Genomic DNA, 20,730 nt, shown 5'->3' with positions numbered 1-20,730 from the left:
AAACCAGCAATAATACATCACCAAAATCCAGTTAGATAACTGACAAATGATGAAAAAAGCTGCCACAAATATCCGATGTTTATCGAGGATGGCAGAAACAGAATGAGGCTGCCTGCTAATCATTTCTGGGACATATTCCCGTTAATGAGAGGGACTGGTCACGTAAACGTAACTTTGAAGTGTTTCCGGCAAATTTCTAAATCTAAGCTACCATGTTATTACTTTGTAAGTTACTCATATAAAAGCACTCATTTTTTATACCTATATAAGAATTGAGAATCAGCTATGTTAAAAGGAGCCATCAATTTATCTTTGTTTGATATTCCAAGTAAAATGTGAGTAAAAATAGAATATTTGAAAAGGTCAAACAGCAGTAAGTATTAATACCACTCACCAACCCTTTCCAAATGCCTTACATACTTTTCAGTTAAAAGGGTTTAAGGTATAAGGATCAGAAAACAAAAAATGCTCGATGCACGCATAACCAATTATTTTAGCTAACAGCAAAAAGTAAAAAATATGGAGAAATTTTTGTTTTTTAGCTGAAATGTTAGTACATAGCAAAATAGAACATATACTATTATCCCAGCACCTTTCACTTGTCTCATAATCCAAAATAAAAATTCTAGGTATTATTACAGGTATAATCTCCTGTCCACTTTACAACACTCATCTTCATCAGGATAACAAGATCAGTTGTTACCATCAGCAGCATACAAAGAAAAATTCTAAGGACTAACGCTAAAACTATCTAAAATTGACTTGTGGTTTCATTAACTACTTCAGAATAATAGTGATAACGATAATGATATTTAATAAAACAGCATCATCGTATATTGATAAAACCACACCACCAAACTTTAATCAACTTGAGAAGTACCCAGAACTAACTAAAATAACCATTCTTCCCTATTCCCATTCTTCAGCACAGCACAGCACACAGCACAGCACAGCACAGCACAGTGCACTTGCACACACACACACACACACAAAGAGAGAGAGAGAGAGAGAGAGAGAGAAGAGAGAGGCGAGAGAGAGAGAGAGAGAGAGAGAGAGAGAGAGAGAGAGAGGTCTCTCTAGCTCCTTCAGCTTTCAAGCCACAGCAAGCTTTCAAGAGAAAGGTCAAACTTTCAAAAGCAAGATGGTAAAACATATACACAATGCATAATGATTAAAAAAAATATGCCGTTGCACTTTCTACAACAAAAGAAGACAAGCATTCTGAGATTATTCTAATACTGTAATTGTCCCTTACTGACCCCATCCAACTTTTCTGGAAGAACATTCTTAACAATAAAATCTACACACAGCCAAGAAATCTACTTTCATACACATCTATGCATGATGGTATATTCGACAATACAGGACAAGTTGCAATGACAAGTCAGCATGGCAAACACACACACACATACACTGATGAACAAACAAACAAACAATCTCCATGCACATCAATGCATGACGGTCCTACTTTCTACCGACGACTGAAATCCCTTCAATTGCATAGGAGCTGTGATAACAAAGTCAAGTGTAACAGACACACTGGAAGACAATCTCCCTTGATGCATACCTACACATGATAGTCAGCATTAAACTGAGTTCAACATAAATCCCTCCATTTATGTAGGAGTTGTGATGACAAGCAAAGTGTGACACACTGACAGAAACAGATGCTACAGGCATTCCCCAGCTATCAGCACACTCGGTTATCGGCGATCCAGTTTTATGGCGCTTGTCTATTGTCTAGTGCCATAAAATTGGCAATTTATGGCATCATAACAGGCCGAGTTCCAGTTATCGGTGCCATAAGGATCCTTATGGGGCCCTAAGGGTGCTTATGGCTCCGATAACCGGTTAACAGCACCATAAGCGCCATTATGGTGCCATAAATCGCCGAGTTTCAGTAAATGGCAGTTTTCACTTATTGGCACACCCCCGGGAACTGCCTGTATATGGAAAAGCTAGTCCTTCCTACTTTGTCATGAGTGGATTAAACTGACCATGGGTATAGCTTAAGTGACAATAAAGTAGCATAAAAAAGGTTTAAAAGCAAATGACCGCCACCCTACACCAACAGGTTGCAAATCATGGCATATTAACTACATACTGTAATATGAAAAGGGCCAGTTGTCATTCAAGGCACTTAACCATGAAACTGCGAGCTTTAAATAACACAAAACTACACTTTTGAAATTTTACATAATAGTCTACTTTATAAAAAGCAAGCTTTTCTATGTATCAACCATCTTGTATGCTTATCTTCTACAAACAAAGCAATCAACATTAAACTTAACACAATTATTTCTTTCTACTCACTGCATGAACATCTTTGTTCTTTGCTCGTGCTCTGTCTAGATTTTTGTTGGCTTGCTCATAATTGGCTAGGCATCGAAGTCGGCGATATAAAAGATCTTTCGCTGCGCTCCCATCTCTCACATAGTATCTCAGAGTATCTGATAATTTCAGATCTTCATCCGAAGACACTCGTCCTTCCACTTTCTGTTGAAAAGTATGCAATGACCATGATGATGTCTTTAAGGACAAACTTACATTTCAATCATAAGAAACAGGTCCCAACAAAATGCAATTAAATAATTTCAGTTGGCATTACATTTATGTAAATGACATTGAAGTCAGAAAATGTATGCCTTACACTGAATGCTTACAATTCGACAAATAGAAAGGAATGAAATATAAAATGCAGGCCAAAGGCCAAGCACTGGGACATATAACATCATTCAGCACTGTAAGGGAGGGGAAATTGAGAGTAAAAAGGTTTTAAAGGTGTAACGTACAGAAAACCTCGTGGTTGCACCATGAAACACCTGTTAGGGGAAGGTGGAAAGTAAGATGGAATAGAGAATATGAACAGAGGTACAGTACAAGGAATGAAAGAGGTTGCAAGTAATGCCTATAGTGCAGCACGTAAGGTGCTCAGTGACAGCACTACTTCCCTAAAGGGCAATTCAACAAATGCAGAAGCCATTACAAGAAAGGTGTATTCACATCTTTTCACTTACTCTGGCCTTTTCAAATGTATCAGCTACTTTATTGATAAATTTTTCTAATCTTGGGCCTTCAATCGTTCCTAACTGTGAAAGCCCTGTGGACAGCTTGATATATGAATCTGCAACACCTGGAATATCAAACAGAGCTTAGTTTTAACATATCTGCCAAGAAATTGAATTTGATAATTATGGGAATGAAGGTATTCTAAAGAAGCTAACATTTTAAAAGTCACAACAAATCTGAGAACAACTGGAACTTAAATATTTTGGCTCTATTATCTGGTACTTTAAAAAAACCTAAGTGGCATTTTCAAGAGAACACTCCTCTCTGCACATTCTGTTCATTTAAGTAGCAAAATAAACCAAGGAATCTATAAAATATACATTTTCATAATAAAATTTACTATTTGGATACTTACCTACTGTTAAATTTAGCTATATCTCCTCGCCGATTAGGCAAGTCGGCATTCAAGCAAAAAATCGAATGGCTGCCCAGATGACTGTCTAGTTTACCTATTCTTCACCAGGTGTGTTTCGAATGTTTTAGCTCTTGTCAGAATTCTCCTTGACAGCCCACTAAGTTGTGGGGAGGCAGGGTGGGTCTACTTTAACAGTAGGTAAGTATCCAAATAATAAATTTTATTATTAAAATTTATATTATTTGAGATGAATCTTACTTACTATTAAATTTAGCTGATTCCCACATTAAGAAGTGGATGGTGGGTAGTGCAGCTAGACAAAATTCTGCTCAGCCATTCGAGCTAAAGGTTTCTCGCACGAACCCAAAACATTCTCATCTGATCTGGAATCCTTGGTGGATTTTACTACCACCAGAAGTTGGATTCCATTCAGGGAGCAAGGCTCTCATACATATGCAGCAAAGAGCAGCCTTGTGGAGAAAACCGCTTCAATTCAGCCAGAATGAAATGCAAGCAGTATGAAGGACCCCTGTGCCTGGGTCCAAAAGCCCTATAAAATGATAGTCACTTAAAATAAATACATTTACAAAATAAAGGTATGCTCCTATACAAAATTTGTACCTTCATGCTCCCCAAAATATTAAAACCCCGGATTTAAACAAACAAGCCTAAAGAATTGCTCTTTTTTCAGTTCAGGAAAAGACTACCCACTACTACTAGTAATGGATTAAGGGCTTCACTGTTTCCAAACACAATTCTGTATACTTAGGGTAGTGAGTGGGTAAAAACCGAATTGTACTTCTATTGTTTCACATCAATCCTATTCTGGAGCGACAAATTGACTTAACACTAAATGAAGTTGCAACTGCTGCTCACATTATGAATGTTTACCTTCAATAAAGGTAGAAGATATGGAGCTAGTTCTCAGGCACTAGCCCATCCAATACATCACAGAGGACCTTGTGTTCCTTGACAAAGTTTCTAAAATTCACAACACAAAAGGTTAACTTTGCCTCTTCCAAGCTTAACCTTCACAAATACATTCTAGGTTTTCTAAACCACAAAACAAAGTTAACTTTGCCTTCAAGTTTAACCTTTGGTAAAGGCGTTATAAGTTCCTAAAATTTACAACACAAAAGGTTAACTTTGCCTCTTCCAGGCTTAACCTTCACAAATACATTCTAGGTTTTCTAAGACCACAAAATAAAAAAGTTAACTTTGCCTTCAAGCTTAACCACTGGCAGAGACAGCTAGGTTTTGTAAAATCACAAAACAAAAGGTTGATTTTTGCCTCTTCCAGGCTTAACCTTTGACAATGCCATCTATGTTTCTTAAAACCAAAGGTTAACTTTGCCTCTTCCAGCATTTACCTTTGACAAAGATGTTCAAGGTTTCTAAAAGGATGATAAAAATGTTCTAGGTTTAACCTTTAAATTTAAATGTCCCAACAGGATAGAGAAGTTCCTCTTCTTCCCCACTAGGGGGTTACATTAGAATTTTTACAGGGCACTGTAAAGCATAGCCTTAACATCACCCTCAGCTCTAATGCAGAAAGCTAAAATAGCATTCCCTTTCCACCAGCTTAAAGAAGGGTGCTGACAAATTTACTTATTAACCACTGCTAGTGCTAAATAAAAGGTTTTACAGTAAATTCAGATAAATTTAGACCCGCATCTCAATTCCAGAGAGAAGCTGATAGAGATGAAGGGGGTCCAATCTCAACACCTTAGAGTGCTGTTCCTCAGCAAGATCTAAAAGTACTTGATGCAATACCGAGGAAAGTATGTATGGAACGATAACTTTGGAAGTAGACAGTGAAAAGCCTTATCTCCTCTAAACAGAAAACACTGACATCTACAAGGTTCCAGGTGCTGAAAATTCCTCTAGAATGGCACCCTCAGCAATACACAGACCACTGCTTCTGACCCTAGGCCATGGCAGTTTTAAATTGAGGACAGATCCTATGATAACTTGAAAACCTTTTTATTGGGAGGGGAGATTCTAACATCTCCAAGCAGTTAAGGAGATGCCTAAGTTAATGGAAGTGTATAGAATAGTGTAGTAGAGTCGATTTCTTCTCAACAGAAGAATGAGACATCTACCGAGAGCATTGGAATTCTGAAAATCATTTGCCCTGAGGCTACACAGGCTCTACAGGAGACGCTAAGCAATTCTTGAACTTGAAATTGCTCAATAGTATTCAGAGTAGATACAAGGGGCAGGCCTATGAGTTTGAATTAGGCCAAATTTAAGGAAATATCCAGTGCTCAAGTCTGAGGGCCAACAAAGTATTAGTAATCATTTGGATGTCCCTGTCCATCTACATTTTAGTAAGTCTAAATAAGTGCTCCGTAAATCCACACCAAGTGCCAACTTACGGATGTAAAGGCCCTTGTTGGCAGTTTGTTTTTCCTGAATCCCCAATTGCTAAAACACTGTCCTTCCACAGAATGAATGAATCAAACCAATATGTTGTTTCATTTCACTCAAAGCAGCAAACTTCCCACAAAGACTTTGTTTCTGACCGGGAATACACCTGCTAAACATCCTGATGTCTTTCCACTGCCCTGACATCTAAAAAGTTTTACCAGGTGTAGTGTTGACCATTCTGATACATGAAAGTGTAATGACACTAGTTAAAACTCTGTGTTGCAAGACAGAAGGAAAAGACCAAAACCTGGACTTAGGTTAAAGAACAAAACAGACAATTCTTGGTTACAGAGTCCCTCCTACAGTCCTGGAGCCAAAGTTGGTTCTGGATTACTTACAAATTTAATTAACTTTATTTGTAAGTCGTAATTCTTACACTGAAACTGTACATTAACTGAGCCATGACTATCTGAAAATATCCCATGAGGCCATGTTTCCTAATGAGGAAAAGCCCTTACCATATAGGAAGTTTCCTTCAGGCCTAAAATTCTTCAAGCACCACATGCCCATTCATCTTGACCGACAAGAATGCATAATTAAGTATCATCCCCACACTACTAGATAAGAATGGGGATATAGAGAATTAACAATATAATGCATAGAAATTGTGCCAGAAAAGCAATGTGATGGGATCACAAGCTAAAAAAACAAGTGGTAAACATCCCCCCCCCCACCCCTGCATTAACCTAATCAATCCAGCTGCCCAACTCACACCAGTCACACTTTCCTCTTTACACTACAGCATACACGCAGGACAATTGACCTAAACCTATACAAAAACAAAAAAAAACAAAAAAAAACACAAAACACATGTACTTACCAACTCCAGATACTCCAAGGCTATGCTGTGCTGTCTGCCGGTCGAGGTCACGGATATACCAACAACAACAAGACCACAGCCAAGAACCACAACCCACAACACAACACCCAAGGACCACAACCCACAACTCAACAACACAACAACAAAAGAGGAACACAACCACAGCCCAAGACCACTGCACAAACAATCACCAACAACACAAAAAAAAACAACAACACAAAAAGGCAACACACACACCCACTAACAACATCAAGGAATCACAACAGGCCCCAAGGAATCACAACAGGCCCCCAGCAATGACAACAACCCTCAAAAACTCACAACCACACCAAGAAACCACAACAGCCCCCCCCCCACAACAACAACGACAACCTCAACCACAACAATCACATACAACCCTCAGGAACTCAAAAGCACAACAAATCCAACAATACAGGCACAACCACTCCAAAGCAAACAACACCTAACTAACAACAAATCAATAAAATAAATCAATAACACAAAACTCAACTGACTTCCAGTGCCTTCAATATACTGCTCCCGACACTATTAACTGTCACCAGCTCTCACCAAAGACTGACCAAAAACACTCACTCAAAACACAGAACTCTGATCTCTAACAGCAGACAACCCAGAACTCACCAACAGCCAATACAGTCGTTAACCATCCAACCACCAATTACTCTCTCTCTCTCTCTCTCTCTCTCTCTCTCTCTCTCTCTCTCACAGACGTTGTCAAATGGAACTCCACAACTCCTCCATACTTCCTTCCCCGTTACATTTGACAACGTCTCCTTAAACTCACAACACCCACACTAAATAGCCTTCTGCAACTCCCATGGATGCTCGGACGCAGGTCCCCTGGATCTTGTTTGAGGGCCCTCATACACACACTCAGTTACATCGCCATCAACTTCTCCCAGACCACTTCCAGTCAGACTCCCATTACCATCTCCCTCACTACCATCCTCCCAGATCCCATTCACTATCTCATCTACCCCTTCCAACTCTTGTCCGAATATCTCTCGAGACTCTGCCACCAAATCACTTACCTCATTTACACTCCTGCCAAACTCCCGAAGAGACTCATTCATATTGCCAACTGTACATCCCTACCACCTGATTCCCTTCCCGGTGAAACTTCAATAAACCTTGACAATTCAAACCCACTCACGCTATATGTATTATTCCTCCCCTCAAAGTCATCTGTATTACACGCCTTATCCACCATTTTTATCATGCAGTTCACATGTCTCCCTTTCATTCCCTTTCCTTACCTCCTTCTGCTTTCTTCCGTACTCAACCAAGACTAACTGCTGATCTCCCAGACCCATTTGCTCACTGATGCTTGGCTCACATTTATTCACTTTCAACCACTCACTCATCACATTCTCCTGAACATACTGTCGCATACTAGAGGACCCACCCAACTGAATCCCCTTAACACCTAGTTTCCCGAATTCCCAACCTGACTCATCCTCCTTTGCCTACACACACTCACCACATGACCTTCCATTCCATATTCAACACACTTCGCACGAGGCTCCTTACACATCCTAGCATAATGCCCATTCTTTCTCCAGTTGCCGCAAACTATGTTCATACAGGTACCCCGACATTCACTAGCGATGTGCCCTGCCTGTCCACACCTATAACATTTAATATCCCTATCTTTCTTACACTCACTCACCAAATGCCCCGTTTGCCCACACCCGAAGCATGCTCGTAACGCCCACCGACATTCATTCTTCCTGTGTCCTGGCTTACCACATCTATAACACTGCAGCTCTTGCTCACAACTAACCTACTCTTCCAACACTCGCACTTCTATATCTTTTAGGGCTAACTACACTCACATTACTTGCCCTAACGCTCCTATCTACCACTTGCTCTGCCATTTGCCTCAGCCCTTCCAAAACTGCCTCCCTATAGCTTTTAAACTCAGGTACAACCTCAGCTACTTCAGTCCTAACACTAGCATTCCTACTCTCTTTCATATACCTATCTAACTCGTAATCTTCTACTATTTCTAAAATGTCATTCCACGTCAACCTTTCATTCGTCCATCGCATTTTCTTCTTACGTTTCAGATTCATAAACTCGTATACACTCTCTGGTACAGTAGCCAACAGCTTTCGCACTAACTCCTTACACTCATTTATGTTTCTAACCTACAGACATACATTGACAACGACTCACCAACATTCATTCTTGCCTCTTCAAAATCTTGCTTTCTCCTATATCTAACGCTACTCTTTATCCTCTTTGCCTGTTCTACAATCCTGGCTTTCAAACTCATACGGCACATTCCCTACACTCATCATCACCCCATACATACTCAACAAAAATCCCGTCAAAAAGCAACCTAACTCTCTTGCCCCGACTCTCTTGTTATCCCCATACTTTGCCTCACAATACCTCTCATATTCCTTAAAAAAGTCCCCTATGTCCCTACTACCATATTCCTCGTATTGTGCACATCAGGGTACCTCTCTCATATACACAGCCTTTCGTACTTCCTGCTCACTCTCAACTCTCACTTTCACTACTTCCATTCTGACCCTTCTTTCCCTCTTCCGAATACAAAGAATCCACTTCCATACTCACATCCATACTCTTGACAACGTTCTTCTTACCCTTCTTTCTACCTACCTGTTTCCACTCACCGCTATCTAAATCACTCTCAGCCCTTTCCTCAATGTATTCAGTCCTAGTCTCATCCTGTCCGTCACCCTTACTAACCTTCTTTCCCTTAGTCTTCTTCTTTTCCTCAGCCCCCTTCTTATTCTTGTCCTCAGGTTTATCCTTATCCTGTGTCTTCCCCTTCTTTCCCTTACCTACAACCAAATCACCTTCGTCACTCGTACTCTCATCCACTCGCTCTTTCACTTTCTTTACCACTCCTGGCCCGTCACAAGACCCAGTAGGCCTACCTCCTACAGCTCCCTCTCCCATGAATCCATTCATCATTTCCTGCATCATCTCTTGCACTGCATTCATCATTACCCCAAAATTTTTTCCATTTTCTCAACCATTCTCTCTTCTGCTCCTTTCACCTCTTCTTTTATTTCCACTTTCGCACTCCTTAGCATTCCTCTCATTTCCTCTAACTCACTCTTCAGCTCCTCACACTCTACCCTCAACCTATCATTCTCCACTTCCAACCTTCCCTTAGCTTCCCTCGTCAACCTCAGCTCCTCCTTTAGCCTCTCTATCTCCTTCGACCCTTCCATCCTCACTTTCTCTACCAATCACACAACTCACTACCCTAATCGTCCTGCAGCTGCCACACCAACAGTCCCTGTTCGGGCGCCAAAATATAATGTGGCAGGATCACAAGCTAAAAAAACAAGTGGCAAAATCAACCCCCCCTCCCCCCCCCAACATTAACCTAATCAATCCAGCTGCCCCCAGTCACACTTTCCTCTTCACTACAGCATACACGCAGGACAATCGACCTACATCTAAACAAAAACAAAGAAAAAACAAATACAAAACACATGTACTTACCAACTCCAGATACTCCAGGTCTATGCTGTGCTGTCTGCCGGTCGAGGTCACGGAGATACCAACAACAAGACCACAGCCAAGAACCACAACCCACAACTCAACAACACAACAACAAAAATCGCAACAGGCCCCCAGCAACGACAACAACCCTCAACAACTCACAACCACACCAAGAAACCACAACAGCCCCCCAACAACAACGACAACCCTCAACCACACCAATCACATACAACCCTCAGGAACTCAAAAGCACAACAAATCCAACAATACAGGCACAACCACTCCAAAGCAAACAACACCTAACTAACAACAAATCAATAAAATAAATCAATAACACAAAACTCAACTGACTTCCAGTGCCTTCATATACTGCTCCCGACACTATTGACTGTCACCAGCTCTCACCAAAGACTGACCAAAAACACTCACTCAAAACACAGAACTCTGATCTCTAACAGCAGACAACCCAGAACTCACCAACAGCCAATGCAGTCATTAACCATCCAACCACCAATTTCTCTCTCCTCTCTCGCTCTCCTTCTCTCTCTATCTCTTCTCACAAACAAGTCACAAACACAGACGTTGTCAAATGGAACTCCATAACTCCTCCATAGCAACAGGTCCTTGGCCTTTGGAATACTGTTGACAGAGTTGGCCAACTTGAATCACTGACTCGGTAGAAGTGTCTTGCTTCTGAAGTAGACACCATCCACCAATGGGCAACAAATCCCTGACATAACTTATAGAAAGCTGCACACTAACCCAAACAAAATGGACAGAACAGCAATACCTTGTTGTAAAAACATCTTGAAGGAACTTGCATGACTGTGGATGTATTGGTAAGTGGCATACATTCTGCACATGTACCACAAGTCTGACCGTTCTTTGGAAAGGTACTAAATCCATGCTAGAGAACCAACAAGTATGTGGGCAGACACTTCCTGTTATTCAGTCTCCAAACGTCCAAGAATATCTCCTATTACTTATGGAACTCATCCTAAAGAATTATCCTTGGACCATCATTCCCTATATATATAATCTCCTACTAAAAAGAGACTTATGAGAGATTTCTACTGAAGACAAAGGAAGCTATAAGAGGGAGATTAAACCAGTGGAGGACAACCAAATAGAATCATAACTGCCCTTCATCGTCTCCACCATGTTAGGAGGTTCCAACTGTCCATATCCCAGAGCCTGAGTCTGCACTTATCCCCAAAAGGTATAAAACAAGACTACCAATATATAATCCCTTATTGCCTTAAACCAGGCTGCATAATCAGACAGGAAGCAAAAGTGTTCTCACTTCTTCCAAAACGGGTGAGTAAAGCTCATATGAGGACATTACCCTGTAGCATCAGAAATGAGTTACTTGTTTTCCTCACTAAAAAGTCCCGCTGGCGACAAACCCTGAAACTGGCTTCACAAACTCGCTGGGTTGGTGTCTCCACCTCTCTAAGCAGTCGCAGAGACGAGACAACATAGCTAAAAGGTAATAACTCAAGCTAGAGTGAAAATCCATCAGCATGTCTGTCAGTCTCGAGTTCATTTCCCCATATTAAAGAGAAAGAAAGCAAACTCCTTCTAAAGACGGTTAAAGGACCAATAAGCATTTGTACAGCAAGCGGCGGTCTTCGGCTCTCCACGACTTTAAAAGATACAAGACGAAAAGGCAAGGCAGACCCAAAGGGAGATTTGTGCATCCGAGGACGAGAAAAGTTACGAAATGCTCTCTCATAGGAGAAAGCATTGGTTCTCTTCTCCAATATTTAGAGGGCACCCAAATACGCTAAGACAATTAAGACATATTCTCTATGTGGCCTCTTTCCTCAACAAAATGAGGTTACAGCCAGGCATAGTGTTGCAACAAACACCGACCAGCCCAAATGAGTTCCTCCAACTCCATTCAAACTCTTCTTCTGTCAGCGGGCAATGGGAGGAGACAGCTGCCGACAGGAGGTAAACAAAAGAGCTTAAAGGACTGCTCTTTCTCTGCAACTCTTGGTGACAAAAACAACACTTGTCGATAAGAGGTGACAGCAGCTGAGTGCTGTATCGCATCCACCACGACTCAATGAGAGGAAGACAGTTTTAAGCAACTCAGGAATCAGCCAAGTCCGCACGAGTCAACTGCATCCACACAAGTCAACACTCAACAATGTCCGCAGTCCGCACAAGTCGACTGAGGGAAAGAGATCGTGGAGGTGGAGGGAGAGGAGTTACAACGACACTCCCGCCTTGTCCGAAAGCGATCGTACATACTTGAAAGTATCCTGTATGAAACTTTGTTAGAAAGCTCTGAAGCTAGAATAATATCTAACTTGGTGAGAACTTTAGATATTACAGACACTGTAGACTTGAAAGAGAAACATTAATCGAGGCAATAGTAAGAGATTTGCCGATAGCTGAAGAGAAGCAAGCAAAGAACGAACACAAGCATTACGAAGAAAAAGGAATAAGAACGAACACAAGCATTACGAAGAAAAAGGAATAAGAACGAACAGCATTACAAAGAAAAAGGAATAAGAACGAACAGTTACGAAGAAAAAGGAATAAGAACGAACACAAGCATTACGAAGAAAAAGGAATAAGAACGAACACAAGCATTACGAAGAAAAAGGAATAAGAACGAACACAAGCATTACGAAGAAAAAGGAATAAGAACGAACACAAGCATTACGAAGAAAAAGGAATATGCTAGCAGAGAAGAATTTAGAATAACCAAAACATGAGAGATAAACAGTCGACTGGACTGCGTCAACATATCTAAATGAGCATTATCATCTCAATAAAATGTCTATACCTATATTATATATTATTAAACCTACGCATGGTAACACCTCAAACTGAGTGTTGAAGACGACAGAATGTGCCTATGGAGCGAGCATTAACGCTTAGCGAAATGGTCCTTACGTGAACGCTTTCATGGTCCTTAGGCGATCTCTTTAACGGTCCTTTGGCGAACGCTTTAAATGTGATTCAGACCATGAAAAGGGCGAAGTAGGTATTGGAGGGCACAGAACCCCATTGTCCCGAGAACCAACCCAGTTCCCTGGCAGCGGACACTACCAACTGTTGCAGGGCAGTCCTAGGCTTGGGCTATGTCCAGACAAGGGCACCAACACCTTACTTCTAACAGGGAACACAAAAATGAGCACACACTATGGAGGGATTCGGAATGATCCCATCTCGAACTCAGTTCAACTTGTATTAGAACTAAAAATACGTTTAGTGTTATGTTCTAACTTCTTGTTACGCTTCTCCTGAACCGAATGGGGGCAGAAGGTGGAGCTACAAAGGAAGTCAATACCAACCTACTAAAATGCCTAGTCCAATTAGGGATAGCCTGACATTTTGTTTGTTTGTTTGTATGGTGTTTTTACGTTGCAAGGAACCAGTGGTTATTCAGCAACAGGACCAACGGCTTTACGTGACTTCCGAACCACGTCGAGAGTGAACTTCTATCACCAGAAATACACATCTCTCACTCCTCAATGGAACGGCCGAGAATCAAACCCGCAACCACTGAGGTGAGAAGCAACCACCAAACCAACCACGCCACTGAGGCGCTTATATATAGCCTGACATGTTCAAGTCCTGACCTAAATAATTGCTTTTGCAATCTATTAGTTTTCCATCTTTCGTATATCTGATATATTCAGGCATTAATTTCTCTGAATAATTCTAGTAGTTCCAAGATCACACTCTGTACCCTTACTAGTACAAATCGAATGTTGATCAACTTCATATTTCAACATCCTGGTTACACCAAATACATTCCTACATAGCCTGATGGTATTGGTTTTGCTTCCAATGGAAGATATCCCAGGAAAATTAAAATACAATACCATAAACAGGTGTAAAACAGCCACACTTCATAGAATACCAACAATCGCCCAACTGCAATGGTGGCAAGGAGAATTCTGCCAAGAGCTAAAACATTCGAAACACACCTGGTGGAGAACAGGTAAACTAGACAGTCATCTGGGCAGCCATTCAATTTTTTATTTGAATGCCGACTCACCTAATCAGCAGGGAGATATAGCTAAATTTAACAGTAGGTAAGATTCATCTCAAATAATGTCTTACACATTAAACCACATAGAAATGAGACAGTGATCTATCAAGTTTCCAATATACCTTTGCTCCATCTATTGGCAATGAGACACGGTTAATTAATACATAGCATTTCTGGAAAGTGTCTTACTTTTATGTGCTTGTGTCATCTTATCAGCTTTGATAGTGGTGTCTTTGATTGCAGTGTGGTATTCTAAAAGGAAGCCTTTCTCCTTTTCAAAGTAGTCATCCACGTCCTTCTGTGTCGCTGCCAACAACAGTTCGTCTGTGGACTTATTAAAACTCTTAAAAAGACCTTCTACTTTCTCCTTCTTGTTTTTAGTTCTGACAGAAAGCTGCAAAGAATAAATTATATTATAGTGTTAACAGTCAAAATCTTTGCTAAAAACATATATCAGAACTCTCAATACCTGATGACTTTGCTACAAGGCAATGTAAATATTATCAATGTCAAGCTCACCAGAAATTAATGGAATATTGCATCGTATAGTACTTAGTCACCACATCTTTTGTTGCATGTAAAACTAAAGGCACTATCAAAATGCTTACAAGAACAAAAACTAAGCACTTACATCTTGTTCATATTCCAAAAACACCTTAAAGTTGTGATCAGTTCTAAAGACGGAATGTTGTGCTAATCTTGTAAGAAATACTTCATGCATCGCTACAGTCTTCTTAAAAGTTGCTAGATATTCACTGCAATGGTAGAAATGTACATCAAAAAAGATATATTTCAAGTTGCCAGTAAATAATGGAATACACTTGATAACTGAAAGACAAATTCAGTATTCAAACACATTAAGGATAATTCTTTTATTTTTCTTTTACTATCACCCCAACTAGAACCAGGAAAGATCGCTCATGCTAATCACAATGAACTCATTAAATAGTAATAAAGGTAAAAACACTGCACAGTACAAAAATCCATCATAGTTCTCCGAATCACAAAGACATTACTATGCATAGTACGTATAAAACTTTTAAAATGTAACTATTATATTAAGCACATGACACAGTGCTTACGCCTCTAATTCCTGCTTCATCTTGTTGAATTCTTCTTTGGTCATACTCCCTTCCCCTTCTCCCAACTTCTGTAACTTTTCCCGAGAGGCATCAAAGTCAGGACGTGGAGGTGGCGGTGGTATCTGCAAGAGAGGAAAAGATGCCTTTAACATTGTGCTCAAAGGACAAGACTTTTAGTCATTGCAAAACCAACAACTGATGGCTGCTATGGCCAAAGTTGATCCCTTTTTGTAGTGACTACACAGCTAGTACTTCAAGAAAAAAATATCCAAATTAAAATACAATAACTACTTAATAATAATGATACTACAAAGTTTCAATACATACCCTAAATTTTTTTATTCAATATGCTGAGAATGGAAATATATGTGGGAACTAAGAGTTTTGCAACAGAAAATTAATTGATATCAATGATAATATTCTACTACTCAAAATGAATCAGTAACCTGTTTGAGATGTTAATGGAATACCAAAAAATGGCACCATGAAGATTTTGTCAAAGTCTTCGCATACTTTTTAAGACATGGTCAGTTTCTGCACTACAGTAAATCATTCAGGGGTCAGACAAAACCACCCCATAATTTTTTATGAAAATGTTTTAAGCAGATGTAACATACTGTAATTGGTTGCTTTTGTTAAGCAACCCTCCTTTTTTTTGGGGGGGGGGGGGGGGGGGGGGGGGGTTGAGTGTACAGGCGAGGAAATGTGAGTAACTTTACAGCGTAAAACTTAAAGAAGCCTTGAGCCAACATGAGCTGAGCTAGAACAAGCAAACTAAAGTAGGGAGATGCAACATGCTAATTAGGGGCCAAGAAAGGGACTTGAGAAGCTTATATAGCAACATGCAAGCTTACAGGGAGAATAAAGAAGAGTACAAGATCAAAAGAGATGGAAAAGCAGGAGAGTACCAACTAGACATGGGTTGCAACTGAAGGCAGCTTTTTTTTCTTCATGAGTTTTTTCTGATGAATTCTTATCAACCTCATGAAAACATACTACTATTAATTAAAAATTACTCATAGTAGCATGAGTCTTGAAACAGGGAAACAAATCCACAGTTATCTATGGGTACCTACGTATATTAAAAAATAAATCTCTCCAGATGAACCCTATTCATATGGAACAAGCTGACTTAAAAAATCACAATTTTGAACTAAATTGTATTTTTCCTAACTATACAAACCTGAGGTCCTTTACATAAGCAATTACTACTCAGCACCAGCTGGACCGGTCGTAAGATTTCTAACAAGGTACAGTGGTACCTCGAGATATGAAATTAATCCGTTCCGAGGCGGCCTTCGTATAATGAGTTTTTCGTATCTTGGAACACATTTTACATGTAAAATGGCTAAAAACAATTAAATACTACAACAATTTGGACCATTCAATACCTAAATTAAGACTAAAAATGGAATTTTTATTCTAAAATTAATATTAATAATACTTACCTGTATAATTTATCTAGCCCTAAATCCCCAAAAACCGCACCAAAATTTACCACATTGGCAACCCTGTTACCTCCTATTCTGTCCGCCAGTTGGCAACACTGTCGTTGACAGATACAAAAACCTTCCCTCAAATCAGTTGTGATAGGCAGATCGTGGGGTAGGATGGGTGGGACTAGATAAATTATACAGGTAAGTATTATTAATATTAATTTTAGAATAAAAATTCCATATTAATAAACATTACCTTAATATAATTTATCTAGCCCGATTAACCACATTGAAAAGGAGGAGGGAATCTGAATACAATTTCCCCTTCGTACAGAATAGGAGAAAACAAACAAAGAAATATATATCATAGGCAGTCAAAACTCAACCCAAGGTCTAAGATACTAACAACTCAAAGTCTCCTACCATAATGCCACCAAACTGCGGTAGCAAAGGACAAGGAGTAAGTGCATAGTCAGTCCGTCTGTACTAAAGTCAGGTGACCGACCAGGTGACCAGTCAGACGAATTGCGGACAGCAAGGCTGCACTATTCTTTCCCTAAAGGATGAGTGTCTGGACTGTCTGGGCGATTCAAAGCTAAGCAAACCTTGGGGGTGTATCAACGCAACCCGACGTCGCCAGCAACGAATCGGCTCATGAGCAACTCCTAACTCGAGCTTTCTGGTGCCAAGAGAAAGGAGCGCAGAGCAAAAAGGCGATTCAGTCCCGAAGGACGAATGCCTGACAGTCCAACCTGGTCTCATGTTACACGATCATCGGGGGTGTATCAACGCAACCGACTTCGTCAACAAGAAACTCAGGGCTACTAAATGTCGCCTGATCTCACACGAGTGTCTGACTCCGAGAAAACAGGTGAGACAAAAAGTAGATGGTGAGCGAGTCACCAGATGACAGCAGACGATCCATCGACTAATTCCCTGTCCAGGACAGTGGAAGAAGCAGGAGTTGTCAGGACAAGCGAACCAGTGGCTAGTCCTAGGTCAGCATCGACTCTGGGAGAAGCGTAGTCGCCAGTGCCGACAACCCAGTGGCTGGAACCATTTCACACTGACAATGGAAGCAGCATGAGTTGCCAAGCAGTCAGTCCTTGTCATCAACAACACCTAAATACCAAACTGCCTAATTCCCATTATAACTACGTCAAAAACTGCCATGGGTTATAATACAAAAACAAAAAATATATACAACAAAACAAAAATTAATGAATAATATACAGGTAGCAACCAAACGTAAAACAGGAAGACTACCTAATTCTCCTGTCTGACGACCTGTCCTGCCATCACCAACGGGCCCAAAGAACGAAGGTTGCCTAGAACTAGAGAAATATCCCTCAAGTAAAAAGAGGCAAAAACAGAATTAGAACACCTTGGCGACTGAGACGTTCTTCATAAAAGCTACTGATGTAGCAACTGCTCTAATACTGTGTGCTCTCGGCGTCTGGTCTTCCCCAGCAGCCGAACCACCAGTTTTAACAATCAGATCTCTGAGAAAAAAGGATACACCATTCTTTGAAATAGGTCTCTTGACATTTCGGTGTGAAACAAACAGATGACGGGAACGACCCTGAATGTCCTTTGTGCGGCGTAAATAACATGAGAGCGCCCTAACAGGGCAAAGAACTAATTTCTCATTTAAATTACCAACAAAGTCGACCAGCGACTTCAGTACGAAAGACCTGGGAATGGGATTATCAGACGATTCAGTCTTTGCGACAAATTCAGGAAGGTATGACAAAATCATGTCTTGTCCAGATCTGGCAACCAGAAAAGAGAGTGCTTGCAGTTCACCCACCCTCTTGGCTGTAGCCAGTGAGACAAGGAAGAGTGTCTTAGAAGAGAGGTCCCTAAATTTGGCAGAATTCAGAGGCTCAAACGGAGGGAACCTTAAGGCTTGAAGGACTTTGTTAACGTCCCATGTCGGAGGCGAACACTGCGGCCTGGGTCGAGATAGGGAAAAAGATCGAAGTAAATCTCTAATGACATAAGATGAAGAGATCTCAGGGAGCCTTGCCTTAAAAACATAGGAAAGCATAGACCTATAACCCTTAATGCACGAAGGTGACAGGGCCCTGTCATGATGTAAATGAACTAAAAACTCCGCTACTTTCGGTAAGGAAGGTCTAGAAATTGAATGTCCTTGAGACTTACACCAACGTCTGTAAACCAACCATTTAGCCTGATAATTTACTCTGGTTGATTGCCGTCTGGCAAGAGCCAACTGTCGCGCCACTCTGGAGGAGAACCCTTCGTGCTTGGAGAACCTCCTGACAGTATCCAGGCATGAAGATGAAGCATGTGGAGCCTCTGATGGAACCGATGAAAATGGGGTTGTTTGAGAAGATCTGGTCTCTCTGGCAGGCGAATGGGGGGTTCCACCGGTGCTTCCAGAAGGTCGGGAAACCACTCCTTCTGTGGCCAGAAGGGGGCGATCAAGGTGAGATCCAGACGCTTGGTTGCCCTCACTTTGTTGAGGACTGACCTCACCAGAGAGAACGAAGGAAAAGCATAGGCTTGAAGTCCCTCCCAGTCCTGCAAAAGAGAGTCTGTCCCGGCACTCTAAGGAGTCTGGTAAGGGGCGAAGAATATCTGGCACCGAAAATTCAGTGGGGAGGCAAACAGATCGACTGTGACAGGCCATTTCTTCCTGAGGCTGTCGAAGACTTCCTGGCAAAGTGTCCACTCCGACCCTTGAACTTCGTTCGGTCTCGACAAGGCGTCTGCTAAGACGTTGTGATGGCCCAGGATAAACTGAGGGACCAACGTAATCCCCCTGTCTTCTGCCCAACACAGGATTGATCGGGCTTCTTGAGTGAGAAGATCCGACTGTGTGCCGCCTTGGTTTCTCAAGTACGAGACTGCTGTGGTGTTGTCGACAAAGATCGCGACAACTGACTCCAACAGTTGTTCCTGAAATGAAAGAAGGCCTAGGTACACTGCCCTCTCAGTTCCCCCTCCAATTTATTTGACATGACCTCCCTCCTCCTCTAACCAAAGGCCCGAAGCGGCTTCGGAGCCCAGGTGTGCGCCCCAACCTTGATCCGAGGCGTCTGACCAAAACATTAGGTCCGGAGGAACCGAAAGAAGAGATGTCCCTGACTTGAGGCGGTGAACTTGCATCCACCAACGGAGATCCTTCCGACATTGTGGAGAAGAGGTGACTATCGTGTCCTCGGACACGAAATCCCATGACTGGCGAAGTGTCGACTGAAGGGACCTCATTCTGAGACGACCTCCGGGAACCAGTTGGATGAGGGATGACAAATGGCCCAGGAGAGACCTCCAAAGAGAAACTGGCTGTGTTACGGAGGACAAAAATTCTTCGATCAGACTCAGAAGCTTGTCTATCCGTTTCTGAGCGGGAGAAGCCCTCAAAATCTGGGAATTCAAAACAATCCCCAGATAAGTCATGATCTGGCAAGGGATTAGATTGGACTTGTCGAAGTTGACACGAATGCCCAACTCGACACAAAGAGACAGAACTATCTCCCTCGACCGGAGACATTTCTCTAGAGATTCGGCCTGGACTAGCCAATCGTCCAGATACCGAAGCATCCTTACATTTAACTGATGCAGAATAGCTGAAACAGGAGCCATCACCCGAGAAAAGACCTGTGGAGCAGTGGTGAGGCCGAAACAAAGGGTCTTGAACTGGAAAACTCCCGAGTCCGTGAAAAACCGAAGGTAAGTCTGCTTCTTGGATGGATGGGGATTTGCAGATAAGCATCCTGCAGTCGATGGAAATCATCCAGTCCCCCCTCCTGACGGATGAAAGAACAGTCTGGACCGTCTCCATCCTGAACTTGGACTTTAGAATGAACTTGTTCAAAACCGAAAGATCTATGATGGGGCGCCAGGCACCCGAGGCCTTTAGAACTACAAACATCCGAGAGTAAAACCCGGGAGAAGGAAGAGCTCGCTCTATGGCATCCTTCTCCAAGAGGGCCGAAAGCTCCTTCTTCAAGGCTTGACCCCTGATTGAGTGAGGGGAATAACTG

The 20,730-nt window shown here is 41.5% G+C and overlaps 1 protein-coding gene across 2 annotated transcripts in view; it reads right to left on the bottom strand.

The window, feature by feature from the left end:
• Positions 1-15,435, bottom strand: part of LOC135223543 (sorting nexin-6-like) — a 33,504-nt gene extending 18,069 nt beyond the window's left edge. For both annotated transcript variants that reach the window (XM_064262039.1, XM_064262040.1), the window contains exons 1-5: positions 15,282-15,435; positions 14,831-14,954; positions 14,389-14,593; positions 3,018-3,133; positions 2,314-2,496 (exon numbers count right to left, since the gene is read on the bottom strand). In XM_064262039.1, coding sequence (XP_064118109.1) covers positions 2,314-2,496; positions 3,018-3,133; positions 14,389-14,593; positions 14,831-14,954; positions 15,282-15,433 — 780 coding nt within the window. In that variant the 5' untranslated portion in view covers positions 15,434-15,435. The remainder of the gene's footprint in view (positions 1-2,313; positions 2,497-3,017; positions 3,134-14,388; positions 14,594-14,830; positions 14,955-15,281) is intronic.
• Positions 15,436-20,730: the final 5,295 nt, after the last annotated feature.

This window comes from Macrobrachium nipponense, chromosome 10 (assembly GCF_015104395.2).
Source record: "Macrobrachium nipponense isolate FS-2020 chromosome 10, ASM1510439v2, whole genome shotgun sequence".
NCBI classification, from domain to species: Eukaryota; Metazoa; Arthropoda; class Malacostraca; order Decapoda; family Palaemonidae; genus Macrobrachium; species Macrobrachium nipponense.
Note: the sequence above shows the minus strand (reverse complement) of the source record. Positions and strands in the feature narration are given on the sequence as shown.